We start from the raw sequence: 18,586 nt of genomic DNA, 5'->3' as shown, positions 1-18,586 counted from the left end.
TGTATTAAAGAGCACAAGGAGTTAACAGCAGTGGCAGCGCATGCCAGTGCTTGCCTGAGGCAATGTTTCTCTGCTGTGCGGAGATGAGATAAAGACAGTGAGCCGGGGAAATGAGAGCTACCGAGTTCTAAAATAATTTTTCCCCTAGTCTGCAGAGTAAGCCACTCTGAAGACTTCAGGGGAAAAGGCAGCTTCATTTCGAAATCTCTCTCTCTTGCCTTTAAAGAGCCTCAGTGGTTTGAGAGTCAAAATATTTTACATCTAGAAAATATTTGTATAATACTAGTCAGACTCCCCTCCTTTTACAGATGGAAAAAATAAGCATAAGGTCAGGGTTAACGTCTCTGGAGGTACAGTAGTGTGGAAGGAAGGGGCCACATGTGAAACCCGACAAGCTCAGGGAGGCCTGCGTGGCAGCCTTGCAGACTCAGAGACTGAAACTAACCACACAGGATGGTCTGCGATTAAAGTTTGGAAACTAAAATCAGTTCATAGTGGGTCGTCATGTCCTGGGCCAGTATTTTTCCCTAACAAAGGTCAACTTTTACCTTAACTGAGTTCGTCTGTTGGCTTTTTGCATCTATAATAACAGAGCTTTGGAGTGTCAAATGTCCTTTCTCTGGACCCCCTTCACTTCCCTCAAAGTACAGGCACTGCACCAGAGGGGGCCACAGATCCTCTCATTGTTATGTTATCATGTTAATTGTTGACTGTTAATTATGTAAAAGATGTGTCTATCATTTCACTTTTCGTCCAGTCCCAGAAATCCCCCCTGCACTTTGCTTCCTTCTACCTCCCTGATCTATCGCCAATGAATATCATGTAACCCACTCATGACTCCTCTTCTGATGGTAGTATATAAAATAAGGTGCAAAACTGCCATTCTTTGGAGCATTTTATCAACTGGTTGAGGTTTTGCTTCTGGCAATTGTCTTCAGTTTGGCTCAAATAAAGTCACGAAAATTCTTTACAGGTTTCGATGTTTCTTGCATCGACACTAGTTAGGCTAAACCACACTAAGAGCTCAATACTATTGTTTTTGCCCGTGCCATTTGGAGAAAGAGACAGGTGCAGGCGAGCCAGTCTGTGTTTTGTGGCAGTGTTAAGGTGGGCTGAGACAATCCACAGCTTTTTGAGAGCAGGTTAGTTAAGTAAGGTCAGATGGGCCAAAGAGTAAAAGAAAAAAAAATTTAAGTTTTTAATTTATCTATCCACTTCTTATTTTCCTTTTTCTATTGTGTGTAACAGTATCAGATGAACTGCAGAAGAAATCCTCTTACCACAGGATGTGACTCAGGCACAGTGTGGCCTGGAGGGTGGAGTTTTTGGGGACAACCACGCCATTCCCTGCAGAGAACCTTCAGCAAGGTTTCCTGTCGTCATGGGTGGGCGGGGTCAGGTTAAAGGACTCAGCACAAAACAACTCGAGACGGGGTGGAAAGGCTGCTCTCTAAATTATGAATCAACTCTTTGAGGATTAAAGCACTGAGAGTTACTGCATATTTAGGTTGCATTTTAATATTTGAAGAAGTGGAAGAAAAAGTCAGTCCCCAGGCTTCTCTGGTAACTTCATACAAACTATCTTATTTTTTAAGGAAATAATAAATAAGATGAAGAATATAGTACCAGGAGAGAGATATGGCATAGTGCTTTTAATTTTTTATTTATGACTGTGTATGTTTTAACTTTTAAAATTTTAATTAACAGTTGTATGTCACTTTTCATCTATGTTCTTAGGTAGAAAGCCTTTTTCCATGCATCCTGTGGCTTTCTTCTGTTCCCTACTCTCTCCAGAACCCCCGTTGTACAGCAGATAACCAAGAAATCTGAGGCCCTAAGAATCAAACTTTCACAACTTTGTTCTGTTCTTCTCAATATCTGTCTCTGCTTTTTCACTCTTAGTCTCACTTCTGCCCTGGATCTCCAACATTCCATCCTTCAGAACTGATACATCAGTTATTCCCCGTCGCTCACATCTTCAATCCTCCCAACTCAACTGATCTCTTTGACTCAGTTCAGTCAAATATCAATCACCATAAAAACTAACTGTATTTGTTCTTGCTCAAGTGATTACAAATCAATGTGCCCCCTTTTGGTACACATCTTGAAAGGGTAGTGCTTACTTTTCAATAATTCTCCACCTATTGAAATTCTTGTTTCTAACACCATGGCTGACTTGAAACTCCTTTATTAAAATCTCCAATCCTCTTTCAACAGGAAAATATAATAGCCTTTTATCACTCTTCATTCTTTTTAAAAATCCCACTCCTTTACAGTAAGTAAAATTTGGAGAATATTCATTTACCGTCTCCAGAAAGATCCACTGTCTTCTGGTGTCCTGTTTTGCCATCAAAGAGTTCCATTACATATTTCCCTTTGTCATTTGGAGTGGGCTCATTGATTTGCAGCCAGATCTGCTGTCCAGTGACCCCACTCTTAACTCTGTCTGTGTACTTAATAGCAGTCCCACTGTTCAAATTAAAGGAAACATCATTATTGTTTGCTTTCATCTAGAGCTGACCTTTACTTTGTCTCTTATTGACAGTCTTACCATAAAGTTTTACAGGCTTTTAAATAATATGAGATTCAGATTTGCTTCTGGTCAAGATGAAGGCATAAATACATACACTTTACTTCCTTGCACAACCAAAAGAAGGACAATAACAAATTTAAAAACAAGCACTAACCAGAACTGCCAGAAAAGTCAAACTATATGGAAGTCTGAAAACCAAGGAGTTAAAGAAGAAATATTCATTCAGACCAGTAGGAGGGGTGGAGATGGGCAGCAAGGGTGCAGAGAATGCGTGGTAAGGCAGCGGCTGGAGGACTCAGTGGGTGAGGTGGCGGCTGGCAAACCAAGCGGCCCCACACTGGCATGTGGTTTTGGATAAACCAGGAGGTACAGCTAGGGAGCAAGAGACCATGCAACCCAGAGCTTCAGTGTGGGAAAATAAAGCCACAAAACCTCTGGCTGTAAAAACCTGTGGGGGGCCCTGGCTGACGTGGCTGGGTGGATTGAGCGCAGGCCTGTGAACCAGAGTATCGCGGTTCGATTCCCAGTCAGGGCACATGCCTGGGTTGCAGGCCAGTTCCCAGCAGGGGACGCATGAGAGGCAACCATACATTGATATTTCTCTCCCAGTCTTTCTCCTTCCCTTCCCCTCTCTCGAAAAATAAATAAATAAAATATTGAAAAAAAAAAACCTGTGGGGATTATGGTGGTGGGGGAAACTCCCAGCCTCATAGGAGAGTTCATTGGAGAAAGCCACAGAGTCCTAGAATATACACAAGCCCACTCACCCAGGAATCAGCACCAGAAGGGCCCAATTTGCTTGTGGGTTGCAGAGGAAGTGACTGAAAGCCTGCCAAGAGCTGAGCAAGTGGCATTGTTCCCTCTCTGACCCCCTCCCCCACATACAGTGCCACAACACACCCTGGAAAATACTTAAGGGGCTCTGCCCCTTACAATATAACAGGCATGCCAAAACAAAAAATATGGCCCAAATGAAAGAACAGATCAAAGCTCCTAAAATAGAACTAAGTGATGAAGAGATAGCCAACCTATCAGATTCAGAGTTCAGAACACTGGTAATCAGAATGCTCACAGATATGGCTGGTTATGGTAAAAAAATAGAGAAAAAAGCAAAGGCTATGCAAAGTTAAATAAAGAAAAATACACAGGGAACCAAGAGTGAAGGGAAGGAAACCGGGACTCAATCAACAATTTGGAGTAGAAGGAAGAAATAAACATTCAACCAGAACAGAAGAGAGAAACAAAAATTCAAAAAACTGAGGAGAGGCTTAGGAACATTCATTTTCTATACTATTCTTAACCTTCCCCTGTCTATTTTGTACCTACTATTTATTCCCTGTGCCTTTTTCTTCATTCTCTCTCCTCTACCTCCTTACTGATAACCCTTCATGTAATCTCTATTTCTGTGACTCTGTTCCTGTTCTAGTTATTTGCTTAGTTTGTTTTTGTTTTTTGTATTCTTAGGTTTAGTTATTGATAGTTGTGAGTTTGTTGTCATTTTACTGTTCATATCTTTGATCATCTTTTTCTTAGAGAAGTCCCTTTAACATTTTGTATAATAAGGGCTTGGTGATGAAGAAGTGCTTTAACTTCACCTTATCTGAGAAGCACTTTCTCTGCCCTTCCATTCTAAAAGATGGCTTTGCTGGATAGAGTAATTTTGGATGTTAAGTCCTTGGCTTTCATGATTTTCAATACTTCTTCCCAGCCCCTTCTTGCCTCTAAGGTTTCTTTTGAGAAATCAGCTGAGAATCTTATGGGAACTCCTCTGTAGGTCACTGTCTCCTTTTCTCTTGCTGCTTTTAAGATTCTCTCCTTCTCTTTAGTCTTGGGTAATGTAATTATGATATGCCTTGGTATGTGCTTCCTTGGGTCCAACTTTTTGGGGATTCTGTGAGCTTCCTGGACTTCCTGGAAGTCTATTTACTTTGCCAGATTGGGGAACTTCTCCTTCATCATTTTTTCAAAAGTTTTCCATTTCTTGCTCTTACTCTTTTCCTTCTGGCACCCCTGTGATTCAGATGTTGAAATGTTTAAAGTTGTCCTGAATATTCCTAAGCATCTCCTCATTTTTTTGAATTCTTGTTTCTCTCTTCTGTTCTGGTTGAATGTTTATTTCTTCCTTCTACTCCAAATTGTTGATTGAGTCCCGGTTTCCTTCCCTTCACTCTTGGTTCCCTGTGTATTTTTCTTTATTTAACTTTGCATAGCCTTTGCTTTTTTCTCTATTTCTTTTTTTACCATAACCAGCCATATCTGTGAGCATTCTGATTACCAGTGTTCTGAATTCTGAATCTGATAGGTTGGCTATCTCTTCATCACTTAGTTCTATTTTAGGAGCTTTGATCTGTTCTTTCATTTGGGCCATATTTTTTGTCTTGGCATGCCTGTTACATTGTAAGGGGCAGAGCCTTAAGTATTTTCCAGGGTGTGTTGTGGCACTGTATGTGGGGGAGGGGGTCAGAGAGGGAACAATGCCACTTGCTCAGCTCTTGGCAGGCTTTCAGTCACTTCCTCTGCAACCCACAAGCAAATTGGGCCCTTCTGGTGCTGATTCCTGGGTGAGTGGGCTTGTGTATATTCTAGGACTCTGTGGCTTTCTCCAATGAACTCTCCTATGAAGCTGGGAGTTTCCCCCGCCACCACAATCCCCATAGGTTTTTACAGCCAGAGGTTTTGTGGCTTTATTTTCCCACACTGGAGCTCTGGGTTGCATGGTCTCTTGCTCCCTAGCTGTTCCTCCTGGTTTATCCAAAACCACATGCCAGTGTGAGGCCGCTTGGTTTGTCAGCCGCCACCTCACCCACTGAGTCCTCCAGCTGCTGCCTTACCACACATTCTCTGCACCCTTGCTGCCCATCTCCACCCCTCCTACCGGTCTGAATTAATATTTCTTCTCTAACTCCTTGGTTTTCAGACTTCCATACAGTTTGACTTTTCTGGCAGTTCTGGTTAGTGCTTGTTTTTAAATTTGTTATTGTCCTTCTTTTGGTTGTGCAAGGAAGCAAAGTGTGTGTATCTATGCCTCTATCTGGGCCGGAAGTCAAAAGACAGTCTCTGGCTTGCTAAAATAAATGTTTGAATTCTTTAATCTCTGGCTAACATGCATAATAGTACCTTAAATTTGTAAAGAGCTTTATGGTTTACAAAGTACCATTACTTTCATTATTCCATTGGTCCATGAGTGTTATGAGATAGAGCAGGTATTATTAAGTGAGAGCCAGAAAATTAAATGGTTTGCTGAAGATCTAAGGAAAGATAGGAGCAAAGTCAAGACTAAAACCCATTTCAAGTTTTTTCTCAGTTATTCACACACTTACATAAAGATAGTGAAGACAGACCTTGACTCCTGAGTCTTTCATAGGCATGTGGATACACAACACACTCATTTAAATGAGTAGGTCAAATAAAGTAAAACGTTTGTGCCCTTCTAGCCTAATGGCTTGTTCAAAACTCAATGTCCTAATTTTTGGAACAAATTATCCTTTTAGAAATGATGTGTAAAGCTTTTTGATTGATGATTCAATTAATTTATCTTCTCATATTCTTCAGACCGACATATTAGAAAGTCTTAAATGTCACAGAGGAATTTCCTAGAATTTGATTTTTTAAACTTATAACTTTCTACAATATAATCTGAAAAAAATTGAACCAAAGAATGAAATCTCAAGAATTCTACATTGGAATTTCACTTTTCATAATTTTTTAGAACTCAGGAAATTAAGAATAATAAAGAAAACACTGTTCTACATAATAGGAAAGTCATTTTAAAGAAAACACAAATGATTGCTTTGTGGGACCCAGCTCTGGTTAAATATTAATCTAGACTTTTAATGCTTGTTGAACACGGGGTGGTGCCAAGACAGGGTCCTCTGGAGCCAGTCTGCCTGGGCTCCGCCCTCCCCACCAGTTAGCTGTGTGACCTCAGGCAAGTCAGCTCCCCCGGCCTAAACTTCCTCTTCCCTGAAGTAAGATGTACCCATGCCAAAGAGTTGGGTATGTTAAATGAATTCATACATCTAAATGGCTTGGAGCAGTGCCAGGCATATTGTAAAAAGCCACTGAAAGGAGGATATAAGTGCACAGTGTTGTCTGCCTCCTCCTGGGGTGCCACAGTGGGTGTCACAGGACTTTGGGATTGAGTGGCAGCTGCACCCTAAGTGTGGACTAAAGTGGCTGTGTCCCATCAGATTTCTATGTGAGGCTGCTGCTCCCTTTAAGCTCAGGAAATTTCAAGGAAGCACAGAGGTTAAGGATAACATCCACAGTATAAATGGGAGAACTCCTTTGACTTAGAAATCTATTCTGGCTCTTAAAATCCCAGTGCTGAACTTCAGTGGAATCTCTCTAGAACTCCACAAAGGCAGCCTGGGATGAAAACAGATCTTCAGGCTCAATTCAGTTCAACTACATTTTCCCAAAGTGATTGTGAGCTTGCTAAAGCCTTCCAAGGGTAGAAAAGTAACATGCTAATGACCAACTATGCTAATTGCTATAAAAACAACAATAATAACAAACTTGGACACTTCTCTGGAATAGGCTTTTTTGGTGAATGGCCACTAATTCACATAATGGGAGATTTGGTGTCTCTTGGTGCATGCTGCTTCAGTTTTGTTCCAGGTCATAGCAGCATGGGTAAGCTGTGCGCAGAAAGAGAGAATCAGAATCTGGCTCTGGATGCCTGCAAAGCAGTGAGAGCCCAGACAGAACCGTCCAAAGGTGTGGGTAGCATGATAGAGATGTCTGGGAATCACGGTACTGCCCAGATCACAAAGACAGATGCTCTTAGGCATCACTGGCCTCACCCTGTGTGTGTTGAGGAAAAGTGTTAATGCACACTAAGGACCTGGGTGGTTCCGTCCTATACTCATCAGTGTTAGACCTGAGAAATAAGTAGATTTCTCAGCTGAGAGCACAGAGAGTTCCCACTTTCTTTTCACTCAAATTTCTACACAGCAATTAAGTGCCCATTTACTTACTTGTGGGACCAATTCACTTTCAGATCATCCAGGTAGTAAGTAACGAAAGAGTACAGCCGGATGCCTTCAGCCGTACTCTGGATTTTCAGGTCTGTAGCAGACAAAGCTGGAAGAAGAAAAAAACATATTTCATCCACCTATAGGCCCATCCAGGAGAATAATGAAACACTGTCATGCTGAGAACATGTTAACTTACCTATTTTTTTACATATTTCAGTCATCAGTTCTTGAAAGGCTGTGGATGAAGATTTATAGGAAAAGTTTTAGCATAGAAAGTTTTAGCAGTTTAAGGTCAGATCTCAACTGTTTGTCAGCATCATGCTCTGAGAAATATTCTGTCTGGTGAAGGGTGTGGGGCACAAGGAGACTTTGTTGACCAATTGATCATAAATGTTCTTGGTGAGAATCACTCAATTTTTATCAAGTTGTAACAGATCCTTGCTCTTATTTTGATATTTTCCCCTGTAATTCTCTATAACTTTCATCATATTTACATTGTAGACAAAGAGCCACAATGAGATTTCCAGGAAGTTTCTTGGCTTTAAGATTCTCTTCTTCTTAAGTCCCAGGAAGCCTTAGTTCACATTAGAGGAAGCTTTCTTATCTGTGTCATCAACTCATAATGAATTCACCATCTATTAACCTCATATTTTGAAGTCTAATAATGCTTTCTTGCCAATAAACAGAGTTAGTCCCATCTCCACCAAGAGGAAGGCAAAATCAGAGTCAGATTTCTGCTGCTTGTTAGCAATGCTGTTAAAGATCTTGTTTGGGGGAAGTTTGTGGGCCATCCAAGAGTCTTTGTTATCATGATATATTCGTCCTTAGTAGTCTCTGAAAAGTGAAAATTGCTTTTATGCTCTGCTAATAACTAAAGGCTTAGAGATTCCTATATAAATCTTTCCTGTCACCTTTTAAGAGGAGATTAATTTGCAACATGTTTTTCACAGTTTTTGATCTGTAGCATTTTTTAGAGGGTTGAAACAAAAATGATTATTTATATTGAAAACAAACCCTGCTGGACTGTGTACTATAAATTCTCTGATGCTCAAAATTACACTTCTGATTTCCAGGAAGACTAAAAGTAAACTTTTAAAAAAATAACATAACAGTAGTTCACTTTGCTGCAATTTCCATTAAAACCTGTGGACAAACAATCAGCGTGTCTTGGATGGTTAGCTTGGCCTCACTCGTAACTCAGGTAACCTGTACACAGGACACACATGACAGACCCTGGCAGTGGGCAGACTGACCTTCATCCACAAGCTTCAATCTGCTCTTATCTTTTCCTCTGTCATCTTTCAGGACAACTTCATAGATCCCAGCATCTTTCTTGGAAAACTAAGGGAGGAATAGACATACCACATTGCAGCTTATTGTAGCCTCGGGGTCTGCTGTTTGCATTTTCAAAGCCCTGTTATTTATAGAACTGCCATAAAAACACACTCTGAACAGGCATCTAACCATGTGAGCAATGCACAATTCACAGATAAACCTATCCATTATATTTAAACTAGCAATCCTGATTTTCCACTCTCTAAGCCTATAATTGATTTGAAACTTGAAGTCCTTATCCTTTACTCTGTCTCCAGATTAAAAACTAATGATCACATGCATTTGAAAGGCGTGCTCTTTCAGACAAAAAAAAGGAGATAAAAATCTATACCGGAGTGAATACTACTCTGATTGTACTTTTAGGGAACAAGTAATGAGGCTGAAGAGCAAACAAAGCAGGATCCACTTGACTCCCTGCCACTCACCCATCCGTGAAAGTGAGAGGCTGGAGTTGTGGTGTCCAGCTAATACTGGTTAAATATGTGACAAATCCATGCATATCACAAGGTGAGAGAACCCTGTGTGTTCCTATAGCTTGCTTTTTAGTTAAAGTCAGGGCAGGGATCTTTGGAGCAGCTAGAAGTAAGATATAATAAATGCCCTGAGTAAAAGAAGATAGAACCCACTCTCTGGTTTTCGGGAGGAAGTAGGGTACAGAAGTAATACATTACATTTCACATTTATAGTCACCTACCTCTGTTATAAGCAGGGTACATATACCATCTTTAAAGTCATGCTTTTCATCCACTGATATCTCCCTTTCATCTTTGTACCACAAAATATGGGTCTCCTTCTTAATATTTGCCACCTAAAAGAAAAACCATAATTATACTTGAGATAAGTATGCCACATTGCTCACATGTGGCATCGGACAGAAAAAGAAGCACTGAACTTAAAGTCAGAAGATGCTAGTGAAATTAACTCAAAACAATTTTAAATGATAGAGTTTAGAATAAAGTGGTTACAAATGTATAAACCTAAATCAGTACCATCTCTATTTCTAGCAGTAAAAATTAACTTTAATATCACCTAGTGGACAAGAAAAGAAAGAATAGGATCATACACACTGACATACAAACAGACTTAAAATAAAAATATGAAAACCATAGGAAGGCATATCCCATCAGATTAAAATATAGTCTGTCATGATAAAGCAAATGGCTTTATCAAAGGAACAGAAAGTCATGAACTAAGTCATGAAATACATATCTAAATATTTTTAAAAAGATAAATGAAGCTTTGAAAATAAAGGTGGAGGGAATTATGTTTACATTTTTAAAAGAGATTATACATTTTCTTTGTCTGTTTTTCCATAGTTGTATTTCTTCTTTGGGAAATTATTGTCCAGTTATTCAGTAGGGTCTTAGCGATTGTTTTCTTTTTCTTTTTTGTTTCTTTTTTCTTGATTTGTACGGTCTTTTTTTTTTTTTAATTGAGGCATCACTTTCACTTTTGTTCAATTATAGTTTACATTTAATAGTACTTTGTATTAGTTTCAAGTGTATATCACAGTGGTTAGACAATCACATACTTTACAAAACGTTCCCCTGATACTTTTAGTATACATTGGCACCATACATAGTTATTTAAATAGTATTAACTATATTCCTTAGGCTGAATTTTACATTCCCATCACTATTGTGTAACTACCAGTTTGTACTTCTCAATCCCTTCACCTTTTTTACCCAGTCTCTCAACCCTTCTCCCTTTGGCAAAACCATCAGTCTGTTCTCTGTATTTATGAGTTTGTCTTTGTTTTGTTTGTTCATTTATATTGTTCTTTAGGATCACATATAGGTGAAATCAGATGGTATTTGCCTTTCTATGGCTAACTTATTTCACTTAGCATAATACCCTCTAGGTTCATTGGGTAAGATTTCCTTCTTTTTTATGGCTGAGCAGTATTCCATTACGTAAATGTACCACTGGTTTTCTATCCACACATCTACTGATAGACACTTGGGCTCCTTCCATAGCTTGGCTATTGTGAATAACACTGCAGTGAACAAAGGGGTGCCTATATTCTTTTGAATTAGTTGATCTTCTCACATTCTATTTTATCTTATTTCACTTGTATAAACTATTAAAAATTTATCTACTTCTTACCTTACATTTCAATAGTACATTACATTCACCAGTAACTTCCCAGCTCAAATACTCAGCAAAATGTGGGCCTGTAAAATATTAATAATATCAGCAATCATTTTATTAGTCATGAAAGCAAAATCCAAAGCCATTCTTAAATTCTGATGTGATTTGTATTTGAAGCAAAATTTTTAAAATTCGATTTAATTTTTAAATATTTAAATAGATACTTATTTAATAATACATATTTTCAATTATTTTTTATTTATAGAGGTCTTAACATAAGTAATAATATTCATTTTAATTTGTTATACAAATAATCTTAGAATATTTTGTTCAAGACACTGAGGTGTTTGGTTTATTCACTGATTGTTTCTACCTTGTTTCCTGATCCATTCTTGCCTCTGGAATTCAGCTTCTTTCTGGAGCTTTTTATAAACTAAAAATTAAAAAACAAGAAAGTAAGAAATTAACTGGAGTGGTATAAATGTACATGACAGTCACTGTGTTAAGTGATTTATACTCATTGTTATAACACTCATTCATCATGACCACTTTATTTGTTTTTAGTCTTCATGGCTGAAGGAATAAACTTCAAAAGGTTAAACAATTTGTTCAAGGTCATGAAACTAGAAAACAGTGAAATAGCACTGGACATTATAAATGCAGAGATCTGGCCAGGCTTTCCATTGCTTTGTTAAATGCAAAGATATTTTAAATCTTGGTTATTTCCACAGTGGCTTATGGCAGCTGACATACAATCTAGTTGTGATTAATTAATTAATTAATTTTGTGTGCTCTATTTTTTGCACATGTTCTTGATTTAAGTAATTTAAAGTAAGTACATATCATAAGATTGTATCGGTTTGTTTCTGAGACACATATATAGTCTTGGTTGTATTGTAGTCTCCTTCACTGGAGAATTTTAATAATAAATATTTGTTTAATATAAGATAATTTATATGCAATCCTGCCTGTAGACCAAGGATAAATTTGGTATCATTTTAAATTAACTTTCACTACTATGTAATGAAATATTATGGAAAGTATTAACTGAGAATTGTATTTCAAACACGGGAATCCAAACAAAAACACTTCCGTCTCCCTTTTGCAGGACCGCACTGTGCCATGGGATGCTTGCATTGAAGGGAGTGGCAAAGGCTTCCAGTTCATGTTCCACAGAATTCTTACCATCTCCAATGAGAACCAGAGTAGAATGGCCAGTTGCTCTTCCATCTTGAAGCTGGAAAGTGTATGTTCCCTCATCTTCGTCTAGTAGCTTTTCCATGAACATTTCAATTATACCAGTGTTTCGGTCAATATGCATCTTGTATTTCTTCAATGTGAAAAGGGAAAAAGAGAAATCGGTGAGGTAGATAGGGTGATAATAAGCCTGATAAAATAAATACAGACTCCAAAGAACCACAATTTTAATAAAACTTATTGTTAACATTTTTTAGATGAGCAAGTTTTCAAAATCTAGTATCCAGAAAAAGAAAAATATTGTGGAATATATGGCCTTGACCAGAAATTATTTTTTTATTTTTATTTTTTAAAATATTTTATTATTTATTTATCTTTAGAGGGGAAGTGGGGGAAGGAGAGAGGGAGAGAAACATCAATGTATGGTTGCCTTTTTTGTGCGTCCCCTGCTGGGAACTGGCCTGCAGGGAACCGGCCTGCAACCCAGGCATGTGCCCTGACTGGGAATCGAACCGCGATCGTGTGGTTCGCAGGCCCGCGCTCAATCCACTGAGCTACACCAGCCAGGGCAGAAATTATTACTAAAAAGACTAAAATTTAATTTCAAATATAAATAAAGTTTTGTTATCATCAAAAAGCTGTTTTTAGGTTGCCATTTACATTCCAGGTAGCTTTAATTACCAGAATAATGCAAAACTGTAAGGTAGCATGAAGAAAGTATTTGTCTCATTATTGCTATATCTCTAGCATCTAGCAGGCAATTAATAAATATCTGCTGAATTAATATTTCAAAAAATGCTTCCAAAACATTTGAAATCCATTTGCTCCTAATGAGCTGAAATTGCCCTGTTAGACCATATTTATTGTATCATGTTGCTTGGGCAATGTTTTTTTTTTCAGTGTAAAGATAAATCTTAATGCTTGGGCATACCAGAACAAGTTCCATAATGAATTTGAATTAATGAAGTTTTCCTATAAAGTGTCACAGAGTGAAGACTCAGATCTGGGATTCGCTCTGTGGTGCCATCCAGGTTCTGGAGCTTCCCCAGAAAAAAGCTAGTGTCCAACTGAGACCACATTTTTGCTTAGCTTTCTCCTACCTCCCTTGTTTCCCTTACTTCGTACCCCTGAGAGTACTTCCCCATAAATCACTTGAAGGAGAGACTCTATTTCAGAATCTCCTTTCAGAAAACCTGACCTAAGACTGTATTTTCCACCCAATAAAATGTTCTGATTAGAACCAACTGCAATGACAATTAACTGTGTGTGTGTGCACAGAAACCTGCAAGTGTGTGTACACATGAAGGGGAGTGAGCCTATACACACATATGCATGAGTTCCCTCAGTTGTGATGGAGGCCGAGTGATGCCAATAAACTTCTTCCTTCATCTCCACTGGCCAGGTGGTGATCACAGCAGACTATGAGAACATGTTGAAAACAGGAAGGAGAGGGGCCACAGTGGACCCACATGTGACTTGTTCTGGATCTACACACAATTGCTACGTGGGTTGAAAAGAAATATACCGAATAGCCGTCTACTTGTTATGTTCCTCATTCTTCCCTTCACTAATGAATCCTCGATGTCCTCAAAACATATTGTGATCAAAGGAGAACAGGTTGTTAATAGTGGCCACAAATCATACTTCTCCCCCATCTTTTTAGTCTCCCATTTACACCTGTGATAACACAGGTGGGAGCCAGGACCCCAAAACTCAAGTTCTTTAGTCCCACTAGGCTCTGGCCTGATCCTGGCTCTACTGGTGCCTGGAAAAGGCAAAGAGAGCCTAGATGCTGTAACTCTTTCTGTGGAAACCATTTACATTAAAAGCAAGGAAGATATACACAAAGATATACATAATCATCTATGTAAATAAGACGCAAAAACACACGCACCCACGGAAGAGTAGAAAAAAACCAAAAAGTGTGTACTAATATGTACCTCAAAAAGTTATGAAAATCTGTGATTTGTCTGAGTCTTTTAATGTTTTTTACAATATGGATGAATTGCATTTTTAATCAGAAAAGCAATAAAGGTACTTTTACTGCAATTATGTCTGAGTGATTGGAACAATAGAGGCCATTTCCTCCATATGAAGAACCACGTCCCTACTGGGGTTCTTATGTACGTGAGTTCAGGTCAGGATCTGGGCTCCTCTGCCTTCTCAAGAGCAGGTATTATCATGGGTGATTATACTTATGAACTTACCTGAGACAGTTTTGGTTTATGACTCTTGTCTTGGAAAAATTAGTGGTACACTCTTTCTCAAAAGTGCCCCAGTTTGAACAGTATGATACAATCAATTTGCTTTCCTCTACATTTTTTGCATGTAAAATTTAAACTCCCCACCCCATGTCCAGTGATTTTCATGATGATTTACTTGTAGTCTAACAGGCTTCCCTAGCATATTTCTATAATAATGTGTTTAGAAATATAAACATGTAAAACCTACCGGCCCTTCAAAAACTTCCTTATCATTAAATATGAAGTTGACTTTGGCATTGCTGGACAGCTTCTCAGCCTGCATCCAAAACCGGACCTGGCCTTTCTCCAAAATTTCAACAGCCAGCTCTGATTTAGCTGGGACAGCTATGAAAAATGAAAATAAAAGTTATATTGGTAACCAGCTATATTGATACAGATTCTTCCAACAGTGAAAAAACACTCAATGGAAATTGCAGTGGAGCACCTTGCCCCTTGGAGAGCGTGGAGGCAGTGTGAGAGCGTTGGAGGGCAAGCACCGTACTGAGGGACGGAACACTGGGTTCTAATTCTGTCACTCTGGGCAAGTCGTTGGCCTTCCCGGAGTCACAGATGTCTCAACTGTAAAAGTGAGGAGGATGAACTTAAATCCTGGGGTCCTTCAGCTAACCTTTGTGACTCTCTACTGTGGCATTGGTTAGGTTTATTTAGAAACTATACCAAAGTGTGATGAAAAGAGTCTTGGGCTGGCCTCAAGAGAGCTGGGTCCTAGTCCAACATCAGCTACTAACAAACTGTGTGATATTAGGCAGGTCCCTTTGCATATCTGGACCTCATGTGACTCACAACTTTTTGAGATTGAAGTGAACATCCTAATTAACCAAGATATTTTCTAGTTTCATCATCCTATGATCTCATTTCAAAATATTTGGAAAAGAATTATATTTGATTTGTCTCAACAACTTAACTCCCTTTAGAGGTTCTTTAAAATGTTTTTTAAAATGGATTTAAAAAAATAAATTTGGTCCTGGCTGGGTAGTTCAGCTGGTTAGAGAGTCATCTCAATATGCCAAGGTCATGGGTTTGATCCGGTCAGGGCACATACAAGAAGCTACCAAAGAATGCATCAATAAGTGGAACAACAAATTGATGTTTCTCTCTCTCTCTCTTCTCACCTTTTTCTCTCTATATAAAATCAATAAATTTTTAAAAAATAATTATTTTGATTAGATATATAAGATGAACTATTTTGTCATTTAAGCCATATCTATCCCCATAACATACCAGTTCATTGAAGTTCTCAGACCAAGCAAAAATTTTCAGAGGTAAATAAGCAAGTCACTATTAAGAAGCTATATTAAGCCCTGGCTGGTGTAGCTCAGTGGATTGAGCACAGGCCTGTGAAGCAAGGGGTTGCAGGTTCAATTCCCAGTCAGGGCACATGCCTGGGTTGTGGGGCCAGGTCCCCAGTGAGGGCCACAAGAGAGGCAACCACACATTGATATTTCCTTCCCTCTTTCCCCCTACCTTCTCCTTTCTCTAAAAATAAATAAATAAAATCTTAAAAAATAAAGAGGAAATTGTTTTTAAAAAAAGAAGCTGTATTAAAATATCACATGGATTGCTTCACAAAGAAAGTGAAGGGACCATGTAGTATGATTTACGCCTGTATCACTTAAGCCATTTGAGTCTAAGTAAAATTTAAAAGTTGGCCGACACCTCTCAAAACCTGTTTTTAATTTCTTGTAATGTGAAAATGTCCTCTACAAAGCCTCCTTCACCCAATTGGAGGTGGCTCCAGGGCACACTTCCTGGAAAAGCATGGTTGTTTCTCAAAGCTTAACAGCCCTACTTTCTGTAGGGGAAATCATCACTTTGCTTGCTGTGTTCTTAAATCTTTCTCAAAATTTTATGTAGCATTGCTACATTTTAAATTATATATTCCCTAAACTTGTACCAAGTGTACCTTGATGCTTTGTATTTATCCTAAAACTACCCCTGTTAAGCATTCAGAGATGCCCTTCATTTGCACTATTTCATATTCACTGTAAAACTCAGTTATGCAGTTGCTCCAATACAGAGCTAAAAGGAGGCTCAGACCAAATCACTATCTTCCACACAATTTAAAAAATATTTAACTATTAAGACACCATTCACGGTATTACTTTTCCAGTTTTATGGTGAACAAACATACAGGGGAGAAAGGGTTCTATCCTGGATTTCAGGAAGTCAGCATCCTACTTTTACACTCTCTGTGCTGCTTTGCTGAACAAAGTTGTTTTTGAGAACATTACAGCTGAGGCCAATAGTCATCAACACTAAGTCTCACTATCAATCACTCATTGGGAATGGAAGAGAGGTCAGGAAATCTGTTCTAGAGCAGTGTTTGTTTTTTTAATTGCATTCTCATTTGAGAATTTCAGGAAAGCTACAGACTCCCTAGAAAAATGCACATATACAAACACACAAATTTTGCTTATAGTCTGGGGTAAGGGTATGGTTTCCTGTGTTCCTGAAACTCCTATATTAGTAAAGGAGTTATAGTTTAGGGATTAGTGAGTGAAAAAATTTCCTGATTTAAAAGAATGAGAATATACTATACCTTTCTATTTCTTTTCTCAAACTCTAGGGTGTAACTTTCTGGATAAGTCACTACTTTGGTCAAAAGGTGCCAATGACAAGAGATCTTATCTGGCCAGTGGAACTTTCCGAGTTGTCATTTCAGACTTCTTTCCTTCTATTAGGTATCAACTGTGAAATTTAATCTTCAATGTGGAAAATGTTTTATTAAGCGTTTGTAGATAGTTTAGAAAAAAATTTTTTCTGACCAAGGCATCTTTACCTTATTTTTCAGGAGTTTAAAATGGTAGGCAATTTCTTTATTTAGAAGTATGATTCTTCTATTTAGTGCCAACATTAAATTGCTTAGGAAGAGATTAGTTTCCTGAAGGACACAGGACTTAATGCATCCAGAAAATATATATGCCTCCAGAAAATAAATATTATGTGTGTGAAAATATGTAGGCAAAAGAGAACTTGAGTACAGAGCTGTTATGCCTATGTAACTTGCCACTTCTCTATGAAATGGAACATGAAATATAGTTCCTATGTTAGTCTTTTTGGATCTCTTGAAAACAATGACAAAGATAAAAGCAGCACTTTTAGAAAGTGCGTCTGTAGCTACCAATGTATGTTCTCTTATATGCTCTCAAGAGCCTGCAATGTCATTTGCCCTGTTCCAGAAGTTGTTACCTAGTAGGATGGCTAAACTCTTAAAGTATTGTGGACACTTACTTGGGAACTTGTGTTCTTGGCTAAGAGCAAGTAAACGTTTCACCTCTGTAGGGAGAAAAAGAGAACAATTAAACCTTACATTACTAAAACAACAGTCACTTGATCCTAGAGCATCATTGACAACACTAAGCAGCATTGGACTAATGAATGAATTCATTTAAACTTACCTTCCTCATCTATCAAGTAGCTTGATGCTATTCCATCAGTGTCTGTTACATCGCAAGAGTAAATGCCCAAATCTTCCATCCCAAGGTCTTTGAAGGTTAGCTTTGTCCTTAAGAACATAATATTTTTGTAAGAAATGAGGCCATGAGGCACCTGGGGACCTGTGTCCTGCATTGCCTTGAGGCACTTGCACATGCTACTCCCTTCGTTTGCAGCACTTGTTCCCATGCCCCTTACCAGCCTAAAGTCTACTCCTTCTTGCCATTTCAGGGAAGTCTTTCCTGACATCCTCCTAGGCGGTCATGGTGATGGGAGCAGGGAACTGGTACAAACTTCCCATCCCCCAGCTATGTTGCATACCAATACACATGCCAAATAAAGATATTTTTAGTTGACCAGGCCCTGCTAGGGAGCCTGACCATTTTTTCCCCACAGGGCAGAGCCTGCTGTTGGTTACTCCAGTGCCTCTCTTGTGTCATTCCCTGCACTTCCCTTTTTTGAGGTTATCAAACTGCATTGGTATTGCCTATTTCCTTATCTCTATGCCTCTGTTGTGTGGCTTTAGGAAGGAGATCTGTTTTGTTTACTGTTGTGTCCTCCAGCATCCATCAGTGCCTTCTCAGTAACATAATACGTGCTTAATAAATATTTGTGGAATGCATAAACAAATCAGTCCATGGTCTAGTTCACTGTGTTTCCTAACTTTGGTAAGTCATATTGCTAGTCAGTGTCTAAGATCAGCCAAACATTTAAATGTTACTCAAGTGCACAAAGTGAAAGAAAAATTTACA

The 18,586-nt window shown here is 38.6% G+C and overlaps 1 protein-coding gene across 3 annotated transcripts in view; it reads right to left on the bottom strand.

The window, feature by feature from the left end:
- The window catches only part of MYOM1 (myomesin 1), a 158,284-nt gene that overhangs the window by 6,926 nt on the left and 132,772 nt on the right, over positions 1–18,586 (bottom strand). For all 3 annotated transcript variants that reach the window (XM_053664247.1, XM_053664246.1, XM_053664248.1), the window contains 11 exons: positions 17,798–17,904; positions 17,631–17,675; positions 14,587–14,723; positions 12,124–12,268; positions 11,312–11,371; positions 10,954–11,021; positions 9,542–9,655; positions 8,766–8,853; positions 7,709–7,747; positions 7,513–7,618; positions 2,306–2,469 (listed from right to left, as the gene is read on the bottom strand). In XM_053664247.1, the coding sequence (XP_053520222.1) occupies positions 2,306–2,469; positions 7,513–7,618; positions 7,709–7,747; positions 8,766–8,853; positions 9,542–9,655; positions 10,954–11,021; positions 11,312–11,371; positions 12,124–12,268; positions 14,587–14,723; positions 17,631–17,675; positions 17,798–17,904 (1,073 nt within the window). The remainder of the gene's footprint in view (positions 1–2,305; positions 2,470–7,512; positions 7,619–7,708; positions 7,748–8,765; positions 8,854–9,541; positions 9,656–10,953; positions 11,022–11,311; positions 11,372–12,123; positions 12,269–14,586; positions 14,724–17,630; positions 17,676–17,797; positions 17,905–18,586) is intronic.

Source organism: Artibeus jamaicensis, unplaced genomic scaffold (genome assembly GCF_021234435.1).
Source record: "Artibeus jamaicensis isolate MK-2021 breed Jamaican fruit bat unplaced genomic scaffold, CSHL_Jam_final contig_354, whole genome shotgun sequence".
Lineage (NCBI taxonomy): Eukaryota > Metazoa > Chordata > Mammalia > Chiroptera > Phyllostomidae > Artibeus > Artibeus jamaicensis.
Note: the sequence above shows the minus strand (reverse complement) of the source record. Positions and strands in the feature narration are given on the sequence as shown.